General features: G+C 53.4%; 1 protein-coding gene across 1 annotated transcript in view; it reads right to left on the bottom strand.

The window, feature by feature from the left end:
• Positions 1–20488, bottom strand: part of BCR (BCR activator of RhoGEF and GTPase) — a 127432-nt gene that overhangs the window by 13692 nt on the left and 93252 nt on the right. The window contains exons 9-16 of the mRNA XM_007092344.3: positions 16749–16870; positions 15354–15522; positions 14674–14793; positions 13719–13794; positions 12200–12304; positions 11478–11552; positions 8036–8133; positions 6074–6205 (exon numbers count right to left, since the gene is read on the bottom strand). Of these exons, the coding sequence (XP_007092406.2) occupies positions 6074–6205; positions 8036–8133; positions 11478–11552; positions 12200–12304; positions 13719–13794; positions 14674–14793; positions 15354–15522; positions 16749–16870 (897 nt within the window). The remainder of the gene's footprint in view (positions 1–6073; positions 6206–8035; positions 8134–11477; positions 11553–12199; positions 12305–13718; positions 13795–14673; positions 14794–15353; positions 15523–16748; positions 16871–20488) is intronic.

Here is a 20488-nt window from a genome sequence, read left to right on the forward strand (position 1 = left end):
AGCCACCCAAGCACCCCATGACATGCTAACTCTTTAAAAAATGGTGGTAAAATATATATAACATAAAATTAACCATTTTTAAGTGCACAGTTCAATGGCATTAAGTACATCCATAATGTTGTGCAATCACCACCACTACCTATCTCCAAAACGTTTTCATCATCCCAAACATCGTATCTGTGAAACAGTAGCTCCCCATTTCCACCCTCCTCCGGCCCCTGGTAACTTTTATTCCACTCTTAGTCTTGAGGAATTAGCCAGTCTTAGATACTTCATGTAAGTGTCATCATATATTACTTATCCCTTTGTGTCTGGCTTCTTTCACTTATGTCTTCAAGTTTCATTCATGTAGTGTGTATCAGAATGTCCCTCCTTTGTTCTGGCTGCATAGTATTTCATACGGATATATCACACTTGGCTTATGAACTCACCAGCTGATGAGCACTTAGCTTCTTTCCAGTTTCGGGTTGGCATACTCAGTGCTGTGGCTGCACACGTGCGTGTCCAAGTGTTGGTGGCATCTCCACATTCATACAGCTGTTGCTGGGCACTTCAGTGGGCTCTTGGGGCACAAGTGCCACAGAACTGGTGGTCGAATGAGGATACTGCCCGTGAGTGGGCAGACCTTACAGTGAGGTCTTGGTGAGGGCTGGAGTGTGGGTGCCAGGGCACCCCCTGGAAAGGGGCACCGTTGGACCTCTCGGTCTGTATTCAACCAGGTTTCTACGCGTGAGGCAAACAACCCAGGCTGGCAGAGAAGTTTGGGAAACCACATACAGACAGCCCTAAGTACCAGTTTCGAATAAAGTAAGGGTCAGACCAGAGATCTGAGGCCCCAGTCTCAACCAAGACTCACAAAAAAATGTTTAAAAAAAAAAAAAAATCAACTTTGACGTCCCCATTGGAACGTGAGTCGTGAGCCCAGCTAGACACATAAAATATCAGGAGAAATGGCAGATGACAATATTCTAGGATTTGATATAAAGTTAATCACTAAGAAGGAATAGGGTAGGGGGTTCAAACAACACAGAAAATTTGAAAATGGAGAAGAGAAGGGTGCCTGGGTGGCTCAGTCAGTTAAGCAGCTGACTTTGGCTCAGCCCTCCGTTCTCCTCTCATGGAGACTGCATCATTTAGGAGGGGAAGCAGGGATCTGCCAAGTCATCTGAAGAGCAAGAGCTGGAACCTCAGACTCAGGCCAGTGGTTCCTAAACCCTCAGCTCACCACCATCATGTAAGGCAGTAAAACCAGACCGATCTAGGACCCCAGCTCTGGGAAATCAGGCCCTAGCTCCCCAGATGACTCTGACACCATGTGCCCAGACAGGCATGTGAGCAGCTTTGCTGGAAACTTGATTTCTGTCCCTGGCCCCTTGGAGGGACCTGCCTGGCCTCTGCCCTTCTGGCCAGCTGTGGGCTTCTCCTGGGCCCCCTCAGATACTCCCAGGGTGCTGCACCTTCTCCACCTCACAGGAAGGGCTTTCCACTAAACTTACGAGTCAAAGAGCATGTGGCAGGTGGGGGTGGAAGGCACCTGCAGGAGAAGGCCATGCTATTCCCACCTCCCCTACCCCAGCAACAGGATGGACAGGGCTACGTGTCTGTCCCACATGGCATACTCGGAAGGTGCCTGGTATTATTGGGAAAAGCCCCCACTCAGGAAGGCTGTCCCCCCCTAGAGTCACGAATACCCTCCCCTAAGGGTGCCCCACACAGAAAACAATGTCTGTGGGGGTTGGGGGAGGCAGAAAGAGGCCTGGCTAGGGTCACAGGGCGTCATCACCGCTCTTCCTCTGACTTCCTTCCTACTCGTATTGGGGATCCCGGGTTTGTAAACAAGCCCCCCCCCCTCCCCACGGGAATGGGGGTCCTCAGGGGCCAGGCTGGCCACTGCCTACTCTTTGTGAGTCACAAACGGACCTTGGGTTATGCTGGGATTCCTTCCTGGCTAATGATTGCTCAGCGGCCAGGCTTTCCATTCACTCATCTCTTCCACCGAAGCAGACACAGACGAAGCAGTGGAGCCAGAGCCTGCCTTCTCCACTAACAGTGACGACAATGAGTAATAATAACAGTGGCAGCTGACACTGAAGGCCTCCACATCCGGCTTCGTGGCCCCCGAGTAAAGTTTACATTGAAGAAACAAGTTTATACAGGCAGTGATGAATTGCCCCAGGTCACAGGAGGCACACTGGGGCTGAGGAAGTGGACAGAGTCTCCCCTTGACCAAACCAGTCGGGCTCCTCTGAGTTGTTTTCCAATAGACCTCATTCTTGGGAATTTCCCTAAGAGCCCAATTTTAGCAAAAACCCTGCCTCGATATCCTTAATAGTGGATTACCCTCAACGTCTAACCAGATTCCTCATTTCTTCCCCCCGCCCCAGCCCCCAGTAACATCTGATTGCCCTGGCCTGCCCATTAGGTAGGTTTAGCCAGAATCTCCCTTACCCCTGATGTTTCCTTTCAGTAACTTCCAATCGATGACCGCCACCCCCCCCACCACCCCACACCCTGCTCCTTGTCTATAAATTCCCCCTTCCCTTGTTATAGTCAGAGTTGGGGGTCCATCTCTCTCCCCTGCTGCAAAACCCCCCTGCAGTGGTCCCTATACCTGTATCCCACTGAATATTGTTCACCTTTCTGTTCTAATGAGGTTGTAATTTTTTTTCTTTTTAAATACAGTCCATGTCCTCTACTCCTGTCCCATCTTGTCCTACTGAAGGAAAAGCAAGGGAGATTATTTGCTGAGGAGCACCTCTCAAAGCACCTGTGAGGGGAAACACAGACTGGGGCTAGATGGCGGAAAGGGGCAGAGAACAGCCAGAGTTTGGAGAAATGCCCCAAGCCAGCCCCCATAACACCACTTGCTGTCTTCTTCCCTGGGACAGGACAGGGTGCTCATCTGACACGTCCGTGTGTCCGAGAGTGTTTGAGAGCTCAGGTTATGTGCACAGAGGAATATTTTGTTTATATCCGGCAGTAATGTGGCAAAGGGTTTCCAAAGAGGTCTCAATACAATAAAAGAAGAGGACAAGTATCTGTTCTTTTCTCTCTTCCACTGAGACCCCCCAGTTACCCACCAGTGCTCAGAGGCTCTGGTTCAAATCTCACTGCCTCCTGGATTATTGGAAGGAGTCACCTATTGGAGAATTTGGATGATTTGAGTCAAAGGTTGGTGGAATCTGAGCCTCCTTTAGCCTTGTGTAATGGGCTGAAAAAAGGGGCCAGACACCCAGCCTGTCTGCATCCTCAGATTGCCATTGGGCTCTGCAAGATGGGGGTCAGGGCTGGGTGTGGAGAAGGGATGCCCGGGCTGGAACAGATGCAAGCATGGAAAGGGAGAAGGGAGGGGTAGAAAGAGGAACACATTAGTTGTGAAGCAGCAGAGCAGAGCCCAAGCTGTGACTGTTGCCCAGTAATGCCAAAACATATCAGTTTTCAAAGATGCCCAGCACCAGCATGCTCACAGAATAGCAAAATCTGGAAAACTTAGTGTCCATTAAGAGCAGAATGGCTCAACGATGTGGTTGATTCAATCCATGGGATCCTCCGTAAAGCCAAGAAGGTGAACGCAATCTATGTGGAAATACAGAGTTGGATCTCAAGGACACTGGGGGGTCAATGTCTCAAGGACACTGGGGGGCTGCAGAGTGGTGAATGTCTGCATTGGGCATGCGAGCCATTCCCAAGCATCACCCCAACTTTGCAGTGGGTGTACGTATCGGTCAAGATGCGACGCATGCTCAGCTCATGGGGGTGACCCTGGTTGGGGAAGGTACCTGGCTTGTCAAAGATCCTTGGATAGGACCCTAAGAGTGGAACAACTGAAGAGCACTAGCTTTCATTTCTGCTTCTTCCACCCAGAAGCCTTTTGCCACCAAGACCCTACAACTGGCTCAATGGTGTGCCAGGCTCATGGGAAGCAAGGAGGAACCATCTCCTTCTCCCTTAGCATCTAAGTCACAGGTAGGACTCAGGTCCAAGACATCCACTGAGTGCCCCTGGACTAGGAGCTGGCCTACACAGACTCTGCCCATTGAAAGAGGATTTCAACTACCTCCATTACAATCTCAGTCCGTACTTCCTCACTGATGAAGTTCTTTCCAGCTTATCTCTTAACTACGGCAAAAGAATTAGCAGGCAAAGCATCCCCTGAGAACTGAAGCTACCCCTCAAGTAATAAGGACTATCCTGATGTCAGCAAGACACGACATGACTGACCCCAAGACAATGCTTCACCTGACCATCACTGCCCACCTGCATACGCCCACCGACCTTTGTCCCACACTTATCTCATATGAACCTGGAAGCATTTTTGGCACGTTGGAGACAGTCTTTGGGATTCTAGTCCCGTCTTCCCAGTGTTGGCCTCTCTGAAATAAATTCCCTATTTCACCACCACTCCTCTCTGTGCCTTTGGATTTTATCAGCAGTGAGTGGCAAACCTGGTCTGTTTGGGACCCCCAGTTACATCTTCTGAGAGGGGCCAAGAATCCTGCTTTCCCTATGCTGGGCAAGGCTGCCCCACTGATCCCCCCAACATGCACCCCACACTTCAGTGGACTCACTGGAGTATTGCCCCAGGCTGGTCTTACTGCCCACCTTAGGAGAGTCCAGCCCCAGGTCCTGTCTGTAGGGTCAGCTGAAGCCTTGGACCTGCTCTCCTAGGAAGGTATGGGATGTGGCGCGGGGGTGGGGAGGTGCTTCATTAGTTTCCTTTCTCTGTGTCTTTGTGTGGGGGTAGTGTCTGCCCCCTGGCTGGGTGATGTCTGCTGGCAGGTAGGTGGTGGGGGGGGGGCGGGGGGGCCAGGTATAAGGTGGTCAGAGGAGCATTTTTACTTTTAGATCTGGTCTCAAGGTATGGGGTGGGAGTGGGTCCCTGGAGACCCTGAGCCACTGAGTTCCCTAATAAGCTTCCAGGGTGGGGAAACAGGCAGCGTGAAAACTGTCCTGAGGACCTGGTGAAACAGAGGGAATCAGAGCCACTGCTCAGGGAGGACTTGCTGGTCTGAATGAATGCATGTGGGCCCTCCCCAATTACTCAGGGGAGACTCATCCTTCTCCTTCATTCCTACCGCTTAGTATTTCAGCACAAAAAGAATTTTACTTCTTGCCCTCAGGGAAGGGAGGTGGGGCTTCATGGAGAGCCCCTTTCTCCCACAGACACCTGGAACGCCCAGCCAGCCCACTCCTGCTGGAGGCTTTGTCGAAGGATCTGAGGGTCTGAAAGGAGTGGAACAGTCAGTGCCCACCTCCAGGGCAGGGCAGGGAGGAAACTGCTCAGCTGGGTCTGGTAAGATGCCCTGTAAGGAATGTGTGTATCAGGGTTTCCCCTGATGGGGCACAGAACTGCACAGGTGAGGCCGTGAGAAACACAAGGCAGGCGGCGCAGCTCCTGTCTGCCAAGAAGCACAAGGGCTGATGGTGGGCTTCCAGTGGCTAGGCAAGCTTCTGAAGGACCGAGGGCCTGCATGGTTTTCACTGAGGACCTGGGGTTCCCTTGCTCGTCCTGTATGGACACTTACTCTTAGCCCATCAGGGGGCTTCTATGCCAACTCTGGTGGGGGGGGGGGTGTGTGTGCTGTGTCTGCCCTGCTTAGGGATGCAGTTGCACCCCCTGGAAGCCGGGTCTAGAAGCCATAGAGAAGATGTCAGGTGGGTAGACTCCAGGATTTTTGTGCTTTTTCCAATTTGAGATGGTCTCTGAACTGCTAACTGCAGCCCACAGCACCGCCTCACCGTTTTGCCTTTGGACTTTGCTAACTAAGGGTATGGAGGAACTGAGGCCCCCGCTGCAAAACAAGTCAAACTGAACTTCCTGTGGGGGCAAGATGGGGCATAACAGGCACTCAAACAGAGAGAGGGGCAGGAATTCCCCCAACCACTCCCAACCTGTGGAGCCAGGCAACCTCAGTGTCCCAGAAGGTCAAATGGGGAAAGAAACTGGAGCATTTGGAGGAGGGTGTGGGCGGGTTCAGGGGCAGGTGTACGAAGCTGTGTCGGAGGTGGGGGGGGGGGCACGCGGTGGTGGCAGAGGGACTCTGCAGGGGGCAGAGGAGGGCGGCAGCCTCACCTGGACTTGGCCCTTCCCCATGATCCTGTCTGTGCTCTCGCCGTCCTCCTTGGTGATCTTTGTTTTGTTGTAACACTTTTCATAGCAGAGAATCCTCAAGGTCTGGGAGCCTTCCAGCTCGATCTCAAACTCCTGTAGCCCCAAGAAAGGAAAGTCCCTTGTTAACAGGTCCAATGACTTCCTTGCTGCCCCAAAAGGACCCATGACTTGAGACCCTGCTTACTTTAGTCCTGTGACAAAGACCCTCAGAAGCTACTTCCCTGTGAGCATCCCATTGTGGCTCAATCTGGATGCTTCTGGAAGCTCAGAATGCCTCTCACACTGAATCCAAACTCCCTAAGCTAGTATGTCAAAAGGCAGTCCCCATTCCCCCTGCATCAGAAGCTCATGGGTGCTGGTTATAAATGCAGATATTCTATGGACTTTGGGTGATAATGATGTCAGTGTAGGTTCATTGATTAGTTGGGGAGGCTGTGCATGTTTGGGGACAGTGGGCATATGGGAAATCTCTGTCCTTTCTGCTCTGGACCTAAAGCTGTGGACCTAAAGCTGCTCTATAAATTAAGTTTATTTGAAAGCGGGGAAGGAAATCGACCCATGGAGGTGATATAGGAGAGGAAAGAACCGTTCTTATAGGTTTTCGAGTTGTCTGCTGTGGGATGTGTGGTGTTGACTTTCTCCTCCATCACCACATGATGTCTTCAGTAAATTCTACATTTCACACCAGTGTTTTTGCAGGCACAGGTTCACGGTGGGGAAATGGAAGAGGGTGGGGGAAAAGAAAGGAGATATTTCTGAGCCTGCATGGGGGTGGGGAGGGTGTGTGTGTGCCAGGAATGTGTAACAGCCCTGATGATCCATATGCACACCCAGGGTGGCCACCAGGTGATGCTGGTCTGGAATCCTCCATGCCTGGGTTCCTTGAGCCCTCTACTGCTGGTGCCTCCAGAACCCCTCCCTCATTGCCCCTGTCAGGTCATGCTCATTTACTCTCTGCAAAGCCTTTGATGGATCCGTCTGGCTGTGATGCTCCCTTGTCACGGCAGCCATCACCCTTTCTGCACAGATGCCCAGAGCTATAATGATTGGGCAATCCTATGGGCTCCCTGTGCCCCAGTCCTACTAAGGCAGCAAATCTGACGATGAGAGTCATGGATGCCAAGAAAGGAGAGCTGGGTGCTGGCCCCATGGCTCTACCAGCCACATGACCCAAAGTGGACCAGACAGCCACTTGGTCTTAGCTTCTTCTTCTCCAAGGGAGCAGGTGGTTTGCTTTCCACCCACAGCCTCAAGCATGAGGCTTTCCTAGGCCACAGCTACTCCAGAAACTGGGAAATGGCATTCTCACAGATCTGGGGACTTCATCAATATTGGCTACTCTATAATCATTCCCACACTCCCAAAGGCTCAAGGTGAGATGGTGAGCAAGTTACACAACAGCTCTCCAAGGTGAAGGAGAACAGAGCAGCAAACTATACAAATCCAACACTCGGGACAGGCAAGTAGGGTCCCTACCCCAGCCCTCCCCCGGCAGAGCCCCAGGCTTCCAGAAACCAAGAGGGCTACAGGGCTCATTCCAACTTCCGAGGAAAAACAGTATGGAAATCTACCAAGTAAACTAAGCAATAACAAAGGCAGCACAAAAAACCCTTTTAAGTTTCTTTTCCAAAACCTTCTCCAGAAAAATAGGCTGTTTCTTTGTGATGGGGAGTGAAGGGGGTTGGATTCTCAGGAACACAGAGATAAAATCTCTTGGACTGGTCGCCCCCCCTCCTCCCAGGAGATTCCTGGAATGCTGGTGGAATGTGGGCAGCGGAGGCGGAGGCGGCTGCCTGCGAGGAAAGACATTAGGGAGCCCAGGGCGGGTGGGGTGGGGGCGGTGTTCAGACTCTCCCCATGGAAAAGATCCTGGCCTGCCAGCCAGGGCCAACATACAAGACTTGCCTGGAAGTAGTGCCTCACCTCATTCCAGTTGGGCTCAGCTGTGTCTCTGTAAACGCGAGTCTTGGCTTTATTCACAAAATAACCGAAGGAATCAACCTCCAGGGTACAGTACAGATCTGTGGGAGGGCAACAAAGGGAAGGTGATCGTACTTTTCCATATTACCCGAATTTTCTATCAGAAGCAGGGGCTATTTTTGTAGGGGCCCAAGGGCAGGCTGCCCTAAGATGGGCGGGCCACTGGGACAAGATCATTCTGAGCTGAGAGCAATCAAGACCATCTGGGCTCAAGAGAAATTTTGCCCTTCCTGAAACTGCACAGAAGAATCTAAATTGGGGGGTCTTTCCCAGAATAAGGGTTATTAGCAGAGATAAATCTAATCTGAGTGACCTACTGGTGAGGCAGGGCAAACATCTAGTTGCTAAATATCTGCTCTTCCTGTCGTCCTGTGAAGTGCATTCCTTTCCTCTGAAGCCCCAGACCTCTGCCCCCTTCTCCTAGGTTCAGGATGACATATATGCCTCATTTTGCCTGTCTTTGTGACTTCCATGTCTGTGTGGATTCCCAGCGTGTGTGCTATTAAGTTTAATTTTTTCCTGTTAGTTGGCCTTGAAGGGGACAGGAGTTCTTGCTCCTTGACATTTTCAAAATCAGAAAAAAAAAAAAAGTCTTAAGTTTCTTTTCAAAATAACACAACACTGAAACCAATAACCAATATTGCACTGCACATTAACTAACTAGAATTTTAATAAAAATTTGGAAAAAATAAAGCAAAACACCAGTGGCCAGCATGGGCCCCAGCACCTCACGTGCAGATTCCGCCCCGTGGTACAGCTGAACCAGCACCTGTCAGAACATGTGCTCACCTGGTCATTTGACAAATCCTGGCTAAAGCCTCTATGTGAGCAGAACCCTATGGGTGGTGACCTGGGCAGAGATGAACGTACCATCACTATCAGGAGGATGATGCACAGAGAAGGGTGGGGCTAGGGGAAGTGCCGACCACCTGCGCAGACCCTGCGCAGACCTTACTAGGTCAACTGGGGCAAAGGGTGCTGCAGGCCAGGATGGGGCACCAAAAACAGCTCACTGCTGGGAGAATTGTGGGGTGCAGGGAGAGCGGAGGTAGGGACCAGGGAGGAGGCCACTCCCAGGGCCTGGATGAAGGGTGGGGCAGGTGGCCAGAGGTAATGAGGAAACTCCACGGACAGAGAATGTCATCTTACTGATATGGCCAGGGAACCAGATGGTGGTTTCTGTCCTAGCCACAGGGCAGAGAGGGTGGCACCTCTCACTGGGGCAGGGCATAAAATAAGAGAAACAAGTTTGGGAGCCCAAGTGATAGATTCAGTTTCGGGATGTGGAGCGTAGAGTGTGGGACACTGGGGACTCAGACAGAAAGTAATAGAGGGAGGCCAGGAGACAAGAGTGGGGACGGAGAGGCAGTTCCAGACATCAACTGCGCTGTTGATGGAAGGGCCCCTGGGCCTAGGAAGAGGGAGTGTATGCAGTGAGGGAGGAAGGCCTAGATGGAACCCTTGAAAACACCAGCATTTGTGTGAGAGGGGTGTGGAGCAGGTGCTCCCAGGGGAACAATTACACCTATGTGACAACCTAATGGAGGTAAAATCTGCACACTGTACAATCCATTTGCTGTAAGTTTGAGGATTTTTAGTAAATCAGCATTGCCACTGTTGCAGAACACTGCTGCCCCCCCCCCCCCAAAGGCCCTTTGGAATCAACTTCAGGCAAATCTCCCATCCCCAGTCCCAGGAAACCCCTGCTAGGCTTTGTCTCCAAATTTTGCCTTAGAAATTTTACACATGTGGAATGATACAACCTGTAATCTTTTGCACCTGGTGTCTTTTTTTGGGAATAATTCTTTTGAGGTTCATCCTTATCGTTGCCTGTATCAGTACTCCATTCCTTTTTATTGCAGAATGGCGCTCTGTCGCATGGATGAACGTGTTATGTTTATCAGGCACATCCAAGTCTTTATACAGACATGTTCTTATATCTCTGGAATAAATACTTAAAAGCAGGGCTGCTGGGTCACGTGGTACGGGTGTGTTTAACTTTTTAAGAAAGTGTGAAACTGTCTTCCAGGGTGGCCAAACCATTTCACATCCTCACCAGCGGAGTGTCTGAGGGTTCCCATTTCTCCATATCCCCACCAACAGTCGTCACTGTGTACCTTTCTGGTTATCACCATCCTGGTGGGCATGAAGTGGAACCTCAATGTGGTTTTATTTATTTTTTTTTAATGTTGATTTTTTAGAAGGTGCAAGTGGGATAGGGGTGGAGACAGAGGATCTGAAGTGGGCTCTGTGCTGACAGCAGTGAGACTGATGTGGGGCTGGAACTCACAAACTGTGAGATCATGACCTGAGCCGAAGCTGGATGCTGAACCGACTGAGCCACCCAGGTGCCCCCTCACTGTGGTTTTAGTTTACATTTCCCTATGACCGTGAGCATCTTCCCATGTGCTTATTAGCTACTTGTATTTCTTTGGTGAAGTGTCTATTCAAATCTTTTGCTCATTTTATTTTATTTTTATTTTTTTTTAATGTTTATTTATTTTTGAGACAATGCGAAAGACAGAGTGCAAGCAGTGGAGGGGCAGACAGAGACAGACACAGAATCTGAAGCGGGCTCTAGGCTCTGAGCTGTCAGCCCAGAGCCCGCCGGGGCTCGAACTCACGAACCGTGAGATCATGACCTGAGCTGATGTCGGATGCTTAATCGACTGAGCCACTCAGGCACCCCTATCTTTTGCTCATTTTAAAAAACTGGCTTGTCTCCTTAGCACTGAGGTCTAAGAGTTCTCTAATATGCTCTGAATACAAGTCCCATATCATGTATATATGGTTTGTAAATATTGTCTTCTATGCTGTGGCTTGTCAGGGATTTCTTGTTTAGTTTTGCAGCATCAGTGGGACAGGTCAATAGCACAGTGCCTGTCCTCTGTCCTCCTAAGAGGGACGATGAGGACTTGTTTGGAGTGCCATGCTGAGAGACACAGTATGTGCCACCCTGGACTGAAATGAAACCAGCCCTCACTGATCTGACAGCTTGCGTAGCTGAGAGGCGTTCCCTGCCTGGGAGGGGAAGGATGAAAAGGGTAACCAGTTAGCTGTCAGCAGCCAAATCTACTCTACTGGCTGGGGTCAAAGTGCTCCCTGCAGCCCTCCTTGCCTGGAACTCAGGCTGTATTTCCTGGCTACAGAAAACTCCAGTGCCTGCAATTACAAGACCCGCCTGCAGGGGGCAACTCACCAGCTCACACATCCCGTCCACAGACCAAAGAAGGCAACAGTCCACTCTGGGTATCAACCAGCACAGGACCTCACCCGGTTAAGGGCCAAAGGCGCCTGATGATATTCTGAGCCACGACCCTGGTTCCAGGGTCCACAGCCTCCAGCTTGGTGCCCTGTCACCTTCTTCCTCAAAGTAACCACTTACTTGAACTCTGCTTAAAGCCGCTGGCGGAGTGGACGATGACATTGAGAAATCCATAGAGCCCCGGAGATTCATCATCTGCGCAAGAGACCAAAGAGGTGAGCATCGTTCTCCTGAGGGAGGCAAATGACAGGCTGTGCTTCAAAATCAACCCTCAACGGGAGGGTTTGCCATTTGCTCAGCATGGGGCCAGGTGATGTCATGAGCCAGAAACATAACCATTGTAGCCTCTGTCTCAGGGGTCTTAGGATCTGAGTTGGGTTTACAACACAGGCAGACCAGGGACTGGGTTGAAACACAGTAAGGTTCCCAGGACAGGAGAGGGGAGGGGTAGGGTGTGTCATGTGACATGCATGTTGTCATGTGAGGAGTGGCATGTGACGTGTGTTCATGTGCACAAGCACATACCTATGAGTGGGAATGAGTGTACATAAGTGTGTGTGCAAGTGAATGCAAAACACAGCATAACCAAAGGTGTGGGTGGGAAGTGCCTGGCTGGGAGGACAGGGGAGCAGGACCAAACCCAAAGCACAGAAGATCCGAGATGCGTCATGTGACCAGGCACAAAGTCATGGGGACAGACCACCCCTGACCCATCCCATCTACCCCTGGGAGGGGCCAACAGACCCTATGCAGCACACACATTCTGTCAGGATGAAAACCCATGGTCTCACAGACAGTGCTGGCAGCAAAAAGGGAAAGCAGCCCTTGTGAGGACAGCCTACCTTCTTTGTTGATGGTCAGTGGAATGCTGTGGACGGTCTGAAGTTTGACACACGAATTGGTCAACATCTGCAGCTCCACGGATGTTAGGGAGAAGCTTTTGAAACCTGAAGAAAGTGGAACCCAGGTGCATCAGCCAGCCAGTCAGCATAGCTCCTCAGACTCCAGGGACACCCAGAGCGCCTTCTCCAATGTGCCTGCACTGGACCTGCACCACACCCTGGTGAGGAGCTGTGATGGCCAGGAGGGGGCGATCTGCTCCCACGAGAGGAGCTGGTAAGTGGCCAAGCAAGGTGTGGCTTTGGCCCAGGCTGGGTTTGGCTGGTGGGGACGGGATTAGCGTTATGCTTGCAAACCCATGAGCTGGCCAGGCAACTGTGAGTGGTGACCTGCAGAACCTTCCCGTGGGGTATCCCCCCACAGACACCCAGTACAACCCTGCCCTGCACTCTGCTAATGAGGGCTCCCCATCCCCACCCGGTGAGGAAAAGGGGTTTATTTCTGTTACGGTGCTGAGCAGAGAATAGACGCTGACATGCTGCAAATGGTTGGGGTCCCCTGGTTACAAAAGGAAACCCGGGACATGAGCATGGATGGGCAGGGCAGCAGGCACCGCCATCAGAGCTGCCAGGAGTGCCTCGTCCTCCAGGACACAGGGGCACTGCGGGGGGTGGGGGGCACTGGCTCAGCACAGGCACGGATGATAAGCTTGGAGGGTAGGGAGCTCAGGACAGGGCAGAGGCATGTGGGGCTCCCAGCCCACCTGGGACACGGTGCTCAGCCTGGCTCTCTCTGCAGACACTCTCAGAACAGTGGGCACACAGAGTGCACATGGGAACCTCTTAACAAGACAGCTGAGGAATCCCAAACTATACAGCTGGGGGGCAGAGGAAGGAAACAGGACCTGTGGCAGAGTCTGTCTTCCCACCCTTGAAGACGGCCAGACAGAACCAGGGGCAGCTCTGAGCTTGGGAGAAGCAGGAAAGAACAGCTAAGAGAGGGAAGCGCCCAGGGAATAGACTGCCCCAGACAGGAGCAAGCACCCTATCCTAAGAGTGGTCAAGTGCTGGCCCCTCAGATAGCAGAGAGGGGCCAGCACAGTGTGGCTGTTCAGGCTGGTCCAGCCAAGGGCTCCTTTGGCAATAGCACCTGCTGAGGGGACAGGCAAGAGTGCAGGGGGAGCCACAGGGAGCAGGCAGGTTCAGGAGGCAGGCAGGGCATTGGGGGAAGGCATGGGTGGTGGGGTGGTGGGAAGGAAGGGTTCATAGGGGAGGTCAGAAAGTGGGAGGGGGTGATGCACAGGGGATGTGGGGAAGGCCTTGGAAAGGGGGTACAGGGGGTAGGGCCCTGGCAGGAGCTCCTGACCAATTTATTTTCTGAATCAGAGCTCCCTGTAGCCTCTCACTTGGATAAGAGTGCCACTGCCCAGCTCCTCAGGAAGAAAGAAAAGGCTTGAAACCACAGGAGGAGACGAGCATCCAGGCCTGAGGTTCTAAGCCTCTACATGCGGATGCCACTTACACTTCTTCTGCTGCTCCCGGATGTTCTCTCTCCACTCAGCACGCTCATAGTCAGATGAGATGAGGAATGTGTAACTCTAGGGGGTGAGAAGGAGAATACACCCTGGTTACCTCCACTGCAGCTCAGGCACCCACATAGAGTCCTGCAGTGCACCCCTCCAAGGCACACCTTGGGGCCAGAGACTGGCTGGAGCCTGGTGGCTGAGTGTGCTCACGGCTTGGCTCATGCTTCTGGCACTCTCCACCCTTCCTGCCAGCTGGGCTTCAGGCCATAGCTCCTGTGCCCTGGGCAGCTCTGCCTCTGGCACCAGCCCCCCTGCCTGGACTGCCTGGGCCAGGGCATGACATGTTGTAGCTTAGGGGCCACAGAGAAGGTTAGCAGGTGGGATCTGCAGAAGCCGATGCCACTTTGACTGACCACCTGTGTCTAACACACGAGCCCTGAGCTGCGACCCAGAGACAAGGCTCCTGCAGAGCCCACCAGCTGCCTCTCCTAGCTGCACGCTGACAGCTATGTGTGATGCCCACAGCCCCAGAGGGAGAGGCCCGGGCTCCAGATGGCCCCAGGAGCCAGACTCAGGAGAGAAGGTACCTCGCAGGTTCACAAGGTCCCTGGACAGAATCCCCGTACGAAGAGCCCGGTCTGCACAGATCTGTGAACCCCCTGCCCTATTTGAACTTCTTGGAGACGCTGTTACCGCCCAGCTGTGGGGGTTGAGCCAGCTGTCAGTCAGTCTGGGGGGCTCTGGCCTAAAGCACCAGTCAGAGGGACACATGGGCCTGGGTGTGCTATACTGAACAAGTGTCCCTTGGCATGGGAACATTCTCCAGAAGAAGAGGGCTGCTGTTGTAGAGGCCACACAGGAGCCAGAGACCACAGCTGCCACACAGCTGGGTGGTGAGTCTCGGCCACAGCACAGTGAGATTCTAGATAGACAGGAGCCAGGGGCACTCACCTTGCCATTGCGGTTGTGCACCCTGAAGGCCATGCTGGGGGACATAAGCAGGAGCAGTGACTCTTGCTCTGAAAGCTTCTTCTTCAGCCTCTCGATGGCCTTGCTGCCCTTGTTTGCTCTCTGTGGGGAGAGGCCACATGATCACATTTCCATTCTGGGGGCCCCTTGTTACCCGTTCCTGCCTGGCCCAGTCCCACTGCCCCCGGTGCCTCCCTCAACCTGTTCGGTTTGTGGTGTAGTAGGCCAGCAGGTGGGTGAGGGTTGAGGAGACCCCTGTCCTGCTGAGCCCACCTCAGCCAGGCATCCCCGAGCTGAAGCCCAACCTTCTGGGGACCCACTTTGTCTGTGGCCACCGCATGGTACCTGCTCTGGCCGGGCCTAATCCTACACTTGAATGCCCCATCTTCACTGTTCCTCAAGTCTTGTAAACCTCTCCAGAAACAACTGGGGGCCGGCCTAGGGTGGGCTGGAGGGGCTGTTCCCCCACCTGGAACGCTGTCCCCATTAGGGCAGCTGAGCACCCCTCCCACCCCCTATGCAAGATGGCTCCAAGCTTGACGGCGGGCTCACAGGGGTCCCAGCAGGCCCCAGGCTCAGGAGTTGGTCAGATACTTGTGTGCAAGGGGCTGCTGCCACTCAAGCTGCAGAGCCCAGCCTTGCTCCTTTCCAGCTGGTCTCACCTTCTCTCTCTGGATATCATTCTTGATCTGGGATATCTTGATCTTCATGGCATCCAACTCCTCGTCCAGCACCAGGGGGATGTTGGGAGCCGCCTCCGACTCATCCACTGTCTGGAAGCTGAGATCCGTGAGCGGGATGTACCATTTGCAGTCATACTGCTGGGTTTTGCTGAGTGAGGAAACCACACATTAACACTCTGCTTTCCTTCGCTAACGTCTCTGTTTTCAAGAGCCGGGAAACCCCAAGTTTGGGGCTTGCGCAGTTTACCTGAACTTAAAACCTAGCTTGTGGTCCATGTAGCAAGCTGGCATAAGGCCATCGGCAGACACTGGTGGCCCTGGGAATGGGCACTCTGCACATGTGACTTAGGCCAGGTCCACCTTATCCTGGGCTGATGGTGGCGGCTCCCTGGCTCCCTGACGTGGGAGCATATCGGGGAATCCACTGGAAGGACAGGACTGCAGACACCCACAGAGCTGTAGAGTTTGAGGGGCTACAGACCTACCAGGGGTAATCCTCTGCCTTGACAGAAGGGGAAACTGAGGCTCTCTTCTGAGGTGACTGATTTAAATCTGCTCAGAACGGGGGAAAGAGCCTAGCTATGGTCTTTCCCAACATAACCTTCTTTCCTCCATTCCAGCTGGTGCAACCTGGGTCATCTGAGTCCCAGGAAGAGGTGTGTGTGTGTGTGGTGGGGGAGCACCTGCAGCCTAGGCTGAGAACAATTTAGAAGCTCTCACAGGTATGGGGAGACAAAATACAGTGATGGTCCAGTGATACCGGCCCCACTCTGCCAGCCTGTACTAGACCCTGCAGCTCCCTGTCCTGCCACTTACTCTTCCTGGGTCATGACATGACAGTTGCCCAACAGTACCTTGTCAGGTAGGTCCCCCTTTTTTTCTTTTAATGTTTACTTATTTTTGAGAGAGAGCTAGAGACAGAGCACAAGTGGGGGAGAGGCAGATAGAGAGGGAGACACAGAATCTGAAGCAGGCTCCAGGCTCTGAGCTGTCAGCACAGAGCCCGACGTAGTGCTGGAACTCACAAACCTTGAGATCATGACCTGAGCCAAAGTTGGACTCTTAACCAACTGAGCCACCCAGGCACCCCGATCCCCCTTTTATCTATAGGAGGCAATAGGCTGGTCACTGATCCTGAACTAGACTGTCTCCAGGTTGTTAATGATGACCTTTAACCCTGAGCCTGGCATCATGGCCAGTTGGAAACAATGTAACTTAAAGAGTATATCCTGACCACATAGTTACAGAACTCTTTGGGCTCATGTCACAAGAGAAAAACAAAAGCCAGGTTTCGTCCATCTGTGAAACCCACCCTGTCCCCCCGACCCCAAGACCCTTCCCACCCGGCAGGATGGGCGCCATGTAGTCACTCACCCTCCACTCTGCTTCTTCAGCTTGGTGCAGAGGAGCAGGTCGGTGAACAGGAAGACGTGGCGCAGCTTGCGGGCCCCCTCCACCAGCTCCACCATGAAGCTGTCCTTCAGCAGCTGCCGGTGCTATAGGGGGGGCAGGGGGATGGTGCGGGCTCGAGTTAGGGCAGTGGGCCAGCAGGGGGGCAGGCCCTCACACCCTCAGCCTCCTACTTTCAGGCCCACTCTCCAGTGCTCCCTCTGTCTCAGCAAACACACACTACACTTTCCTCTTTGTTCAGTAAAGTTTCTTGAGTGCTTGGCCTGTTGAGGAGGGTGAGTGGATAGAGTACCAGCCATTGGCTTGGAGGCTGGGGAGGGGGAACACTATAGCTACGTTGATGGCCTGCAGAGAAAATGATGGCAGGAAAAACCCCTGTGGGCAGGGCGGTCCACGCCTCTCCGAGACAGCAACTGGAGACCCAGAATGGGCAATAGGCCAGCCATGTGAAGGACATTCTTGTAGAGGGACCATCATAGCCCAGGCCTGTGGCTAGAAGAGCTTGGTGCTCCAGGCATGGGTGGGGCAGCCTGGTGAGTGGAGAGGAGGTGGGCCCAGAACACTTTAAGGGGGCAGCCCCGACAATCATGGTAGAGGCTGAACTTAGTTTTCCGTTTTTGTTTTTTAAAGTTTATTTATTTATTTTGAGAGAGAGAGAAGGTGCGAGTAGGGGAGGAGCAGAGAGGAGAGAGCGAGAATCTCAAGGAGGCTCCATGCTACCAGTGTGGAGCCCGATGCAGGGCTCGAACCCACAAACTATGAGATCATGACCTGAGCTGACCTGAGCTGAAGTCAGACACTTAACCAACGGAGGCACCCAGGTGCCCCTGGACTTAATTCGAGGGCAATAGGAAGCTGAGTAGTGTGCCTACAGATGGGACTCCATGCTCTAATCTTTCTAAGGTCAGTGCCCACTGACAGGCAGAAGCCCACATAGGATGCCTGGATTCCGACAGCCTGAGTCTGAGATGACCTTCCCAGGGCCCACTGGACCTAGACCTAGAAGGGGGATGCGAGGCACTAGCCCACCAGCAAGCTACACGCCTCTGCACCCGGGTACTTCATCTGAAAGACCAGAACATTCCCACTGGGTCACACAGCTCCAGGGGTGGCTGAATGACGTGAATGGCACACCAAGGTAAGTCAGTAATTCATCTGAAAAACAGTGCCCAGAACCTCATGTGGGTCAATGCTGTGCCATGCCAAGGACACAAAGACAGGACGAGAGGCTGACGTGGTGAGCCTTTCCTTTCCCCGTGCACATTCCAAGTATGCTGTGCAAGCAAGTACATGGCCTGATTATTGGATGGGATCCCCAGAACACCCTGTGGGCAGGTCCTTAGGCCCATTTCACAGGTGAGAAATGGGAGCCTCAGATAGGTTTACCACCTGTCCCAGGCAGCACAGTGAGCGAGCAAGCAGCAACGCTGAGCAGTCTCTGTCCTTGGGAACTCACAAACCCAGGGGAGAGAGACCAGGTGCTTAGAGGCAACCCAGCCAGCCTGGCTCCAGGGAAGGCCCCCCAGAGAGGGTGACTCTCCACTTCTCACTGTGATGGCCAGGGAAGGGTCTGGAGGATCAGGTACATATATAAGAGTGGGCAAAGACCCATAGCATCTCCCCAGCAAGAGGCATCTCCAACGCCCCGTGAACTTGGCAGGCCCACACGCCTGGCTCCGCTGCGACCTGCAGCCTCAGAGTTGTCTCGGGGAGTATCTGCCTCCCTGAACTTTCCCATACTCTCTGCGAGAGCTGGAGCCAGCAGGGCTGCCCAGAAGCAAGGATAGCTTGGGCTGGGCCCCAACACTCCCAGGTGCAAAGGCCACACGTCATTGTCGCATTCAGCTTGGCTCACAATGGCCAGCTGGGTCCTGGCTACAGAGAGCAAATGATTTAAATGGGAGAGCATGAGTGGAAGGGCTGGAAGGCTGCCTGTGTGCGAAGGCCATGACTCATTGTCACTCACCCTGTGCCTGCCTGCCATGGGCAGACAGCCCACCTGGCATTGACACCCACAGGAAGCAAAAAAGTGTGCACCTGGAGAAATGTCCACACAGGGCTGGAGACCCTGGGGTAAACCTGACTGCTGGGTCCTCACTGGAGAGCAGGTCTGAGACGGGTCCTGGGACCCTGAAGTCCCAGAGGAATGAGTGGACACATGCCCCCTCAGCAGGGACAGGACAGAGGGTCTTCCAGCCCAGAGGGCAGGGACCAAGGGACCTTCTGTGATGAAACATGGATCCTTTCTCCATACAAAGGGGCTGAGCTTCTGGCCACCACCAGCAGAGGGCCCCCTACGTCCAGCTCAGAAGTAGACTCCTCCCCTCTGTCAACAGGTCAGAAATGCCCAGAATCCAGGCAGTGACCACCCTCCACACACCAGCTGGCCCACCTTTTCTCGCTGCGAGGTCCTGTTGCTCACACATTCAGCTGAAGTGTCACATTCATCCTCCACAGGATCATTGAGTGTCACCCTGGTGCTTGTGGCAGCCCACACACCTGCCTTGCTGTGTTGAGAGGACATATGGCTGGCTGACTGTGGGGAGCACACAGGTGCCCCGAGGGCTCAGACTGCAGCCCTGGGAGGCTCTGATGGGCTGACCCTGTTCTGATACTATGACAGTCGCCAGGCCCCTCCCCATGAACGCTTGCCTGTGCAAACCCTCATCTTTCTATGAGAAATCCCAAAGCTGAGGGCACCCTGACACTTCCCTCGAAGCATCCCAGTCCAAACCCTGCTCTGGGCCACACTCTGTCTCCAAGGGCCATGCAGAGCATGTGAATCATGCGTGTCACCTGCCAGACCCTGGCAGCATGGGTGGTGAACAGCAGCAGCTCTTCAGAGTAAGGCTCATTCACTGAGTTTTCCCTGTCATGTCACAGTTGGCCTCCCTCGCGAGGAGGCACAGGGCCTTGCTTCTGAACCCCAGTCCACCCTGGGTCTTGCAGCATGCCCAAACAGAAAATACCCAGCCAATGGGCAGGAGGGGGTTCCCAGCCCCAAGAAAACAGGCCCCCAATTACCATGCTGGCAGATCCACAAAGGGAGTCTGGACCCTGGCACAGAGACCAGAGCCAAGGGAACAGGAGGGCAGCAGACTGATGGAGTGTGAGGGAGATGGGGGCTGGACCTGAGGCACAGACTCTTAAGGCTGGTAGTCCCATCCTGATGCACAGTCTAGAGCCCTGACCCCTGGGTAGATGCCACATCTTGACTATGGAGGTCAGCCAGCCTGGGCCTGGGATCAGCCCTGCTCAGAGCCCAGCTCCAAGCCATACGCTGAGGAAGGATCCTGCTGCTGAAATAGGCCCATGAAGAAACAGCAACAAATCCCCATCTGCACCCACCCAATTTCAGGAAAGAGAGAGGCCAAGGGTAGATGATCGTGGAGGAGGACAGAAATGAAAGGAGGGATGGACAAGCTGCAGGTCCAACAGCGAGCTTGTGAGGGGATGCTCGGCCCTTTGATCGAGGCATCTGAGAGGCTGCTGGACCCTATGGCCATCACTTGGGTCTCTTCTCAGAACCCTGGCTTCTGCAGGGACACCCTGACAGCCGACATGGGACCAGTGTAGAGCCGGGAGGCCTGTGCCTGCCCAGGAGACAGCCCTCTCAAAAATGATCATGAGCCCTAACCTCAGGCCCTCAGAACCAGTACGACTTCCAGTCTGGCCCACCTGTCAGGTCCTCCAGGGGCCACAGG

This window comes from Panthera tigris, chromosome D3, assembly GCF_018350195.1.
Source record: "Panthera tigris isolate Pti1 chromosome D3, P.tigris_Pti1_mat1.1, whole genome shotgun sequence".
In the NCBI taxonomy this organism is placed as follows: Eukaryota; Metazoa; Chordata; class Mammalia; order Carnivora; family Felidae; genus Panthera; species Panthera tigris.